Genomic DNA, 11,415 nt, shown 5'->3' with positions numbered 1-11,415 from the left:
AACTTCCCAAATATACACTTCTTCTGAAATGTACAACTTGAGAACTGTTAAATAAGAACCTGGCTTGGACCATTAATAAGCACCATCTGTTAAATGGTCATGTAAGATTTTTACATCCAGAAGGATTGTTTTAATTTTAAATTTCATGGATAGATTTTTTTAAACCATATAACATTCTCCCGTTTTTTAAGACTGAATGTTGTGACTGATAAAAATGTGTGCATTTTCATACACAGAGCCAGACAATACAGGTTTTTAGCAGTGTTTATTTTTCTAAAAAAACAAAAGAAACCAATGAATTTGAAAGGAAGTTATATCTGTCTTTTGATTGCACACTTTTTAAACAAAAATAATACAGGGTGGAGAATGAAAAATACAATTTTTATGTTGCTACTTCGAAATAACACCTATGTCTATGAATGTTCAAAATTAAAATATATATACCAAGAATGCTAAAATGTCTATTTTACATTATCTACAAAATTATGTTCTAATCCAGCCACAAATCATAGGAAAATACTTTGATACATATGAAAAGCTATAAACATAAGGAAATTTTGAAGGGAAATAACACACATAAAAGCTCATTAAATAATTACAACAACAAATAAATAGTTTGTTCAGCTTTACTTTTTGATTGCTGCCATGCATATTTTAATTTTTGGTATACTGAGATAAGAGAAAGGTGAGCATGCAAAGCATCTTTTTAGAATGAATCTGAAAGCAGATACAAGGTGTTGTATTTTTAAGCTGTTGTCAGAAGTTCATAAAACATGATATAGAAGGCAATAGATGTGATAACTGTTCTCAGGAAAACACACAACAAAGCATCTTTTTACAAAATAGACTTCAGTGAAGACTCATGGCAAATTTTCTTTGCCTCCATGGGTGGAGAAAATGTAAAAGTTTATAGTATGGGCTTGGAAAGCTTGTGTTATTCCCCATCTTGAGCATCTGGAAAATCACCCAAAATGTCCATATGCTGAGAATGCCCCTTTTGATTTTGGTCAAAGCAAGTAGTGTCAACTGAGAACACAGCAATGGCAGACTTGTCTTTAAGCAGTCAGAAGGGTAAAGCAAATGGTTACAGGTGAGTTCAGTTTTGGCACGAGGAGAGGGAGATGAGAGAGGAGAGAATGTTTGACTTCTAACTTGTACTATGTTTGCTGGATTTACTGGCTCTTTTCCTCTCTTTGTGATGCTGGATAGGTTTTGCTTGAGAGGTTCCCTCGAAGTTGTGGCTGGACTCATTGTGCTGCCTGGTGTATCGCTTGCACTTGCAGGCTGTGACCACAGTTATTTTGTAGGTTCTTATACTTCCATCCTGGCATTGAAGCTGGATCCTCTGAGTGCGAGTTTTGTCGTTGACACATCTCCACTCTTGCGAGCTCCGCCTGCTCCAGTACTTGGTTCCGTAACCTCCTCCAATCCAGTTGGGGAGCAGTGGCAAAGGGAGGCATTCACCAGCACACACCAGTTCCTTCAGGGGGTTAATGCTGGTGCACTGGCCATCAGAAATGTACTTGGTGGATCTCAGTTCCCGGCAACCAACTTGAACACGATCTGTAGAATGCACAGAACAATAAACACTGAAATTCAGAATGGAGCAATTTCCTCAGCCAGTCATTTTCACATTAACCAGGTATGTTTTGCAGAAGTTAAAAGTAGGCTGTAATCTTTACAGGACATCTCTTTACTATTGTGTCCCCCAACACAAGGGCCTCAAGCGCTGATGGTATCTCTGGGTAATACCAGAGCATAAAGAAATCCTAATGATATGCACTTCAGCAGTTGTGGTAGAAGAGGCAATTTTATTCTCTATCCTTCTTCTCAGGGACATACCTTTTAGAAGAGAAAAATGCCCCAAGGGAAGAAGTGTTTCCTGTTTGTTCTCAATCTAGGGAATCTGCTCTGTGATGTTCACAATTATGTTGGATCATTAGCAAGGGGGAAAATAATGCTTTGGAAATGGTTTGTTTGCTTCTAAATGAATTTCAAACAGTGTGTGTCTTCTCTTTCCATGGTTACAGTGGACTGAGTCTCCCATGAACTCTGTGGCCTCAAACACAGATACTGCAGAAGTGGTAACAGCTGAAGTTACCAGGGAATGGGGTTCTGCCTATGAAATTTGAATGATTAGCAGTAACAATTTCAGAGGGGTCATTTTGCCCTCAGGATAACACCATCTTTGTATCTGTAGTAGTCTGTATGTTATATGTTACATAGAGGATCCTGCAAATTCTCTCAGGCAACTGACAGAATCAACATGCAGAGCTTCTCATACAGGCATGTTTGTACCCGTCTATATGTGCGGCTCTGCGCTCCCTGCAATAAACACAACTGTTTATTTCAGTAATTACACTTTGAAATAAACGCCCACAGCGCGCTTAATTTTAATAAGCAATCTTTACTGGCTGTGCTCTCCCTCTTTCTGAAGGACAATTACGGCGCGGATTCTACACACAATGCAATTAACTAACGCTTTTAAAATAGAAGTAATTACTAGAAACATTTCAGAATGAATCATAAAAGGCTTTGAAGGTACATCTACATATCTCAGCTACAGGCTGCTTCTGTTTCTACTTGGATTTTTGGAAGCAAATTCTGAACAGAGACACTGCATTAAGATTACTTCACCCTATCCCCTGTGTCTCATGGTGGGCAGGCAGAGGGACTGTAAATCTGCAGGCTGACCCCAGGGACTAGTGACAGGGCTGCTGTCCTGATTGCCTTGCAGAAAAGATTCAGGCTTGCCTTCCTGCAGCTGCACTCAGGAATGTACCTGGAAGCAGCTGGTCACAGATCTAAGTTTGTCTCCTGTTTTTCTGTCTTTCCTGGCTCAGCTTTTTGCCAGTGACAGCTCATTGACAACGAATACCTACTGGGCTGTTCCAGTAATCTTATAATGATGAGATGTTTCCTGTGCGCTTAAAACCTCTGCGTTCACAGAAGCTGACACACCTGGCTTAGCTGAAAGGTATCGGTGTCACTCGTTGCCTTCACTTTCCAGGGATGACTATTTTTATCGAACTGTTGTGGGTTGGTGTGTGTATGTTTCTCTGTTTGGATTTGTTTCATTTTGAGGAGGTGGGCAGGGGAGGGAACAGATAAAGTCAGCAGGTTTCCAGATCCCCGTGTATCTGACATATATACATAAAACTCAGCAGGAGAAGACTAGATATAAGAAGGCAAGTTAGAGCAGAGATCATAGGTAAATTATGAGCTGATTTGTTTACATTTGCTGGAGGTGTTAAGCGGTTAAGAGCTATAGCAGGAAGTAAAACCAAACAGCGGGAACGAAATTCAGAGTATTTCATTGCATTTGAAAAGTAGCTCAGACACCTTCCCTACTCGTAGTGGGAGATAAGAAAGCGAGCGCTCTGGAAATGCCTTTCACCCCTCTTCCTTTATCTCGCTTCCCTGCCGGATAACCCACAGAACGCGGCATTCCTGGATGAACCTCCCTCAGGAAGTAACCTGGCCGAGCGAGCCGGTCCTACAGGACTCCCCAGCACGGGGGAGGGCGGGCTGTTGGCTCGGGGGCCGCCTGGCGAGGCAGATCCCGGCCCGGAACCAGCAGCATCTCCCCGCGCCCCGGCTCCCCCCAGGCGCCGGTTCCCTGGAGCGCCGCGCTCGGGCCGGGGGGAGCACGGGGCGCCGGGCGGGATGCGCGGCTCCGGTCGGGGGCTCCGCTCCCGGGACCGGGACGGGCGCAGCTGCCGCCCGGGGCTGCGGGACGCGGTGGAAGTACCGCCGGTGGGATACTCACTGTTACGGTCGGATCCAGTGCTGGTGTAGTGCCTGCCTCCGTTCCTGGCTTGATTCAACGTGCTGTTGCTGCTTGGGCTCGCTGCAGCGGGTTTAACAACGTGTGAATAAAGTATCTCTGTGGCATCGTTCTTGAAAGCCAAGTAGCTTCTCGTGAAGATGAAAGTCAGGAGAAAGCCATAGAAGTGAATGGCAGGGAGAAGCATGGCTGGTTCAGCCTGTGTCTGACAGAGCTGGATGAAATCTTTTCCTTCTGCTTCTTCTGGGTAACTCTGCAATTGCTCTTGAAGATTTCCTTTATATATTCAGGGAGGTTTGGCATTCATTCAGGTGTAAAGTTGTGGATAGCTTCAGAATGAAAACCCACAAAAGGGGTGGGATCCCTACATGAGCTGCGAAGACCTTTCACCAATAGGAGAGAAGACTGCAGTAAAGGAGGAGTTAGATGCACTAATTGTAGGATTCCTATTTGGGGCTTTTGAGGGTATACAGAAAACTCTTAGGCACCATCAAACAGCAGAATTCGGACTGAGACCTAGAGACGGCCGTGTCTACTCTGCCATTCCCTGTAGCCCCATGTGCCTGGCACTTTTGTGTGATGTGACTAACACGGTGTCAGAATGAGTCGCTCTTGCTCCTCTTATGCAAAGTTTCATACCGTCTTCTCAAACTGAGATGAGCTCTGTAAGGATGCAAAAATTTATAGAACTTAAAGAAGACTGCTAGTTACACAAATACTGTCTGCAGTATACCAAGATCATTTAAAAAAATATTGTGAATAATTTAAAGCTGCCTCTAGATGCTTTAAATTATGCAGCTTTGATCAACAGGGAGCACTGCAAAAGAAATTGCTTGTTTTAGAGGAATATTCTCTCCCTGGTGTGCAAAGTTACAAGTATGTATTTCTGTATCACCACATAAAAAGTATCTCCTCTAGGCTCTTAGTACAAACATATCCATATTCATAGCCTCTCACCATGCTCATTCACCAAACTAGTCTTTTTTAGTTTTGTACATTGCCTAGAGCATTCTTATATTTTTAATGCATTATTTCATGTGATAAAGGAAACAAAGAGAAAACATGCAAATCTCTTTCAAATTTTCAGAAGAATAATCCTTACTTTGGCACAGTTTTACTGTGTCAGGCAGTTACTTGATTTTACATAAAATTACATGGCCCAAATCCAAACACTAGTGTAAACTGAGATGCTGCCAGTAGGTCAATGCTTGTCTATATACTGGTGAATGTTCTATAGATTTTTGCTATAAATAAAACAACAGTGATCAACACTGAAAGGTCTAGCGTTCTAATTAAATGGAACCTTTTTCTTGGGAAAAAACACAACCTTGCAGAGGGCCACATTATGTAAAGGTTAGACTCTAATCTCACTTACACACTCAGTAACTGAGTTGATATCTATAGTCATACCGGATTTTATTGCTGTAATAAAAGCAGAAGTGGAACAGAGGTTAGTTACCTCTACTGCCAGGATCAAAATCTCAGTCATTCAGAGAAGACAACTTTGTTTCTTCCTAGTCACAAGCAGAGGTTTGTCTGCATCAGCAACACTTTCCTCTTGCATCACTAAGAAAGTTATCCTGGATTTCAGCAGGAGTAAGAACAGATCCACAGTAAGTGCCAAATTGATAGCCTTTGCTTAAAGGACACAGGAAAAACAGGAGTGTTGCAAGGTGAAGTGAGTTTTACTGGCAGAGCTGTGTGTGGGGAAGTTGAGTTGATTGCCTGCATCTATTATGACTAGCCCAACCCAGTTCTGGAATAACAAGAATGTTGCAAGGCAGAGCGAGATCTTTCAGCAGAGTAATGTATGGAGGAGTGGGATCACTGCTATCCCCTGACAGAGCTGCAAGTTCCACTCTCATGGAACATCTAATTCAACCACAAAAGCAAAGATGTGTGTTTTACCTTCCCTTGAAAAAAAAGTTTTCTTAAGCAAATATCAAAAAATATATGTACATTACAGACCATTAATATTTGAGCTTTTTTTTTTTTTTTCAATAGCAGTGAACCAAAGGTCTACTTTGTTGATGTTCAGGTCCTACTTCATTTTTTCTCATACTCACAAATCATAAAGATCTTCACATATCTCACCTTCCCTCCAGGATAGTCTCTGTGCTGAATTGAGCCACTATAATTAAAAGCATGGAACCAATTTTCCAGTTATCCACAGTACCCGTGTGTACGAGTCAGGGGACCTCTTCCTAGTAGAGAGATTTTCCCACATTAGACAAGACTTAAGAAAGTCAGAAGTTTCCTTGAAAACTGTTTTCTTTGAAATAAGGCATATAATCTTCTCACAGGGCAAGTGCATGGGGCTTTGGAGTGGTTATAGAACTGGGTCTACAAGGAGCTTGCTAAGACTTTTCAGCTTTCAATGAAAGCTAAAAGTCATCCTTTTAAATTTAGTCTACTTGAAACCATTAAGTTCGTCACGTAGATCTCTTGGTCTTGTCACTTAGAGAAGGAAGACCTCAAGACAAGCCTCTCATGTCCTTTGTAAAGGAAAAGTTTGACCCTGAATTTGCCACAGGAAAGAGAATACAGATTACCTCATTTTTCTGTGCATTAGACACAGAGTAGACATTATTTTAATTTTATTTGTATTTTCCACCTGTTAAAAATATGGTATGAAAGTATCATAATTTCAGTTCCTTGGTCAGTACAGTCAGCCTCCATGCTTTGAGAGGTAAGCAGGCTTCTGAGGAGTTTGTCAGTTAATTTGATTTATACTTTCTTAATCAAACCTAGAGCTTGCAGTCTTCCACTTTTTCTGAGTCTCCCTGAGAGAGTTTAGAAGTTGCTCGAGAGGAAGGGATTCTAGTCAGTCAAATTTGGTCATTCTTCCACAATGAACTTCAGAATCAAAAGGTGTTTCTTGTTGCTTAGCTCAGAATGAGTTCCCAGACTTTACATATTTTTTACTATCATTAGTTAGATGTTGTGATAAATTCACAAAGGTGAAGGCTGTAAGTTACCATTGTAGCTTCCAAAACAGACTTATACAATGTATAGTCCTCATTTTAGTCAGATTCAATGATTTGTTTAGAAGATTGCTCTGCTTAATCTGTAATATTGGCCATAAGGAATATATTACACAAGGTCTTTGAAGTCTGTACTGGCTTCCTTTTTGCCTCTGGGCATAACTCAGGATGTTCTTATTGATCTATAAAACCCTATATGCTTTGAGTCCTAGGCAATAAATTCTATCTCCTTTATCTTCCATTGTGATGCTCAAGATCAGCTGGGGCACACTGACTGTACCTGAGTGTCTGGAGAGGTTAAATGCTCAGTGTGAAAGGTCCAGGAGACTGGATTTCACTGCTCCTAAGGATCCAAGAGAGCTTTTTTCAACTACTTGGCATGGTGTAAAGGCCATTGTTTAGTCAGGTGCTTGAAAGGTGACTGTTGGGAAGGCACAGGGCAGAAACCCATTAACCAGATTAATTTAAATGTTTGTACATATACCCAGAAATAAAGTGCTACATTTAACTACACACTTTTTTCAATTTAACTGCTCCTCTTGTCTTAACAGCCTTGCTTCTGAGTGAACCTAAACATAGTGGTAAAGCCATCCATCATGCTTCAGAGAGGATGGTATCCAGAGTTATACACACCTTAACTCTTGCCTTTTCCATTTTCTGTGATGGAAAAAACACATTTCTCTCAATGGATGTAGAATTAGGCATACATTCCCTAAAGATCCCAGAAGAGAATTCACTTCTTTATGGTCATTTATAAGTCTGTCAAGATCCCATCCTCCATGTTTCTTAGACACTATAATGATGTCCAAAGGGCAAAGTTTTGTGCAGAGTGCACACACCTGTCTAGCAGCACAAAACAGCCACAGGGAATAGAAGGGTATGCACTGACAAGTACAAATGACTGTCAGAGAGCCTTGTCTTTGCAAATCACATGATCACTGCACATGCATAAAATAAGAAGGAATCCTCAATTTTTCATAAACTTAGGCCTGTCCTGTTTTAATAATGACAGGAAAAGGCCAAAATTAGAATGAAGGCACCTTGGAAATAAAGGTTGACAGTTTGGTTTTATATATTTTTTTTTTTAATCCCAAAGACCATTAGAGTACTGCACTTCTGACTTGTTTTCAAAGGCAGATACTTTGAGAGTAAGTATAGGCTCAGATAAATGACTGCAAAAAAGAAACTGACATTTATTACTTTGCACCTTAAAACAGAAATGACTGTCAGGCTATTTTCTGTTAAGCAATAAGCATATTAGTAATGCACTTCAAAGCAGCATAAAATGTGATTTGGAGGATGATAAGAGAACTTGTCTGAAAGTGAGGTAAAACTGTAATAAGTGCAACTGTTGAGAACTTGTAAGCTGTTGTGCAACAAGTTAAGTGTAATTTTAAAGCTCATACAGAAAACATGTTAGAGAACCAAGATATGTCCCCGTGCTGCAAATTCTAAAACCAAAGATTTTTTGAATACTTTTTTCTATAAAGACAGAAGTTTTTCTAGACAGACACTTTTTAATTTTCTAATTAAATTACATTTGAGAGATTAAATGGAAAACATAACATATATTCTTATTAGGGAGAATGACTAATTAGTTCTGATTTATGCCTTCGTCTCTCTAAGATGCCGTATTACAATTTTATTTTTTCTCTACTTGCTCTTATACATAATGTAGACAGAATAATTTAGGTCAGACTGTGGCTTCAATGGAGGTAATTTATCACTTTTATTAAAAAAGACACTGAAAAGGGGGAATATCTAATTTTTTTAAAAAATTCTAGGAAAATGTACAGTAGAATGAAGAACTGTCCGTGCTAATTATAATTGCCACCTCTTCTTAAGCATTTGCAGTAATATTTTAACACAAGATTGAAGACAATGTGGCTTATCATCCAAAACAAGTTTTATGATTTCTGCATGTGTTGAAGAAGAAAAACCAAATATGTTTTCCAAAGGAAAAAAAAAAGAGAATAACAGCTTGTCCACTCAGGGTAACATTTTTGGAAACTCTTAAATGACACCAAAATGTAACACTTCTATTTTAAAGAGATTTAGGGCAATAAATATAGATTTTATTTTTTTTTTAATGCACATAGACACTGAAGTCAACTGGACTTCAGTATCTACATACTTTCTAAAGTGTTGCCCTAAGGAGTGAAAGTCCTATTGATTTTCAGTGAGCCAGTCACTTAAATGCTTTTGAAAATTTTACCCTCAGGTTAAAATTCTGAAACTCCTACTCAATGTTAAACAGGCAAAGTCCCATCAACATGCCCTAGTTGCAAATAAAATAGAAACTGAGTAAGGGTTTTGAAGTCTGACTTGTTTCTTTACATGTAATTAACTGAACTCTTAATATATCACTATGTTTCAGTAAACTGCTTTGTGTTTCTAATTATGTGGTCTGAACTGATTACAGTGTATTTAAAAAATGCACACTCTACAACAAACCAGCTAAGAGAATCTGGCACAGTGTCAGGATTTCCTAGGCAAACACTTGCCAAACCTGTTGTTAGATCCAAAGTCATAATTTAAAAACAAGCCTACAAGGTATCTAGAAGAAGATCGCTCTTTCCTTCCTTCTGCACCATCTCCCACTCCCTTACAAGGGAATCACTTTACCTTATCAAAACAGAACAGTTACTGACATTTGTCTCCTGGTAGGAAACCTATCCCTGCTACGTTCAGATTTTAGATTTGACGAGTGCACATTCTTGTTAAAGAAAAAAAAGTTACCTTCACCAAGAATGTCCAAATTCTTCAATCAGATAAACATGCACAACTCCCTGCTGAAATTAAGGAAGTACCTGAGGGCAAAACCTGGCCCCAAATGAGAATTTTAATAATTGTAATACTGTGTAATCCTTTCCCTGCCAAGAGACAGAAATGGCTTGTTCTGCACAGCAAATTCACAGACTTACCACGCACTCAGTGTCACGATTTTGCTTTTAGCCCGTGAACCACAATATATTTGATCAAAGTGTATAGAACTTATTTTATTAAAATTAATCCATCCAATATAATGGTGCATTGGTACAGTACTGAGAATTTCTTATTTGCACACATGGGATCTGCTATAAACCACCAAATGTTTCCACATTATCACCCCAGACACAGTTTTAAACACTGGGAACCTTAATTAACATGGAAATCTGTCTCTTTCTCCAAGAATCTATCTTGATGTGTTGGTTTTACTCTTAGCTACTGAGCATATTTCCTCCCTACCTGAAGTTAGTTTCAGTCACCTAGTTCTCTTTTAAGTCCTAAACTGTTTCATGCAGTAAATGAATGAGTCAGCCTGAATGAAATAAAGACACAGAACCAAGTATGACCTGACTGCACAGGCACTACAGCCCATTCCAGACTTCCTTTCTAGCAATTTCAGTTATCTTGAATTCAGATGTAAAACAAAATGTAACAGAAAGAGCTGATAGATCCCTGCTGATTGAAAATCTCCTCACTGGAATGCTCTAGGATCTCTTTTAAAACATAATTACATTTTTACAAAAGTAAAGCTTAATAAAACTTACTATGACTACAGTAGAACCTTAACTAATGAAGTTGCAATATGTACACCAAGAGCTGAGTTTCGAAAATCCTAGGGCTAAGTGCCTAATAGTTTTCTAGGTATTTTTACAGTGAGAACACTTTGTTGTTGTTGTTGACTCATGTCATTCACAAATATAATATGTAGAAACATATGTGAAGTCATCCTGGCGAAGAGCATGACAAATGCTATTGCCATAAAGTTGGGAGGTGGGAATAAATATTCAGTACGTTCTCCAGGTTCTGTGTAAAATTTAATATCAAAACACTTTAGGGAAGAACAAGAATAGCAATTCTTTGCAGCAGTAGATGTCAAGATTTCAAAATCTTTTCTTCAATCCAAGTCAGAAAAAAATCCTCACATTCTGAGATTCTTTACAGAATAAATTTCAGATAAAGAAGAAAATCTAACCAAATGTAACTATTTTGATTTTTGCTTTTATTAGTCTTGACTTTTAATAGTGGTAGTTCAACAGTAGCAGGATAATCCCTGCCTTAAGCATGGCATTAGGTTTTAAGGGATTATTTATCTTATCTAAGCTTAGAAGTCTCTCAGTGTACCTTCATGGTAATAAGTAAGCAGTACTTGCTTGATCACAGAGTTTTAAGCAAAACTATCCTCTAGCCTGAAGTGCAGTGGGATTTCAGTCTTCATCTAATGCTTTATATATCTATATGATCACAACAGATTAGCATTTTGAAATAAAATATAGTTAAAGTAATATGGTTACAAAACAACTTGACAATGAGGCTGCTGTCAGCGGATATAATCAGCAATGATTATTTTTAAATGACTGCTTCTCCAAATATTAAACTTTGTCCTTACTGTTTAAAACTGGCTATAACAGTAGCTCTTGTCATTGTTGACCTCACATCACTGTCCGGGAATTAAACAGGCTTCACAACAAATGTGTGTTACCCCATATTCAAACCTTACCATTGTTTATGCCTGTAACCTTCAGGCAATGAAGACGTTCTCTTTCCAGTGCAAAGCATGGTTGTTGTGAGCGACATTTATTTTGGGACTTCAGTATTCGGTCTATTTGGAATTACAAACTGGTTTAGATGACATATAAACAGTATTCAAGAAAGGAA

The 11,415-nt window shown here is 39.0% G+C and overlaps 1 protein-coding gene across 1 annotated transcript; it reads right to left on the bottom strand.

Moving 5' to 3' along the window:
- Positions 1 to 252: 252 nt before the first annotated feature.
- Positions 253 to 4,652, bottom strand: SOSTDC1 (sclerostin domain containing 1). The gene is made up of 2 exons (XM_051786004.1): positions 3,770 to 4,652; positions 253 to 1,563 (listed from the first exon to the last, which is right to left on the bottom strand). Exons 1-2 carry the CDS (start codon positions 3,972 to 3,974, stop codon positions 1,148 to 1,150), a joined length of 621 nt encoding a protein of 206 aa, XP_051641964.1. The 5' UTR covers positions 3,975 to 4,652; the 3' UTR covers positions 253 to 1,147.
- Positions 4,653 to 11,415: the final 6,763 nt, after the last annotated feature.

Source organism: Manacus candei, unplaced genomic scaffold (genome assembly GCF_025592945.1).
Source record: "Manacus candei isolate 608988 ecotype Guabito, Panama unplaced genomic scaffold, ASM2559294v1 h1tg000021l, whole genome shotgun sequence".
NCBI lineage: Eukaryota > Metazoa > Chordata > Aves > Passeriformes > Pipridae > Manacus > Manacus candei.
The sequence above is the reverse complement of the archived record's forward strand: the minus strand, read 5'-3'. Positions and strand labels throughout refer to the sequence as shown.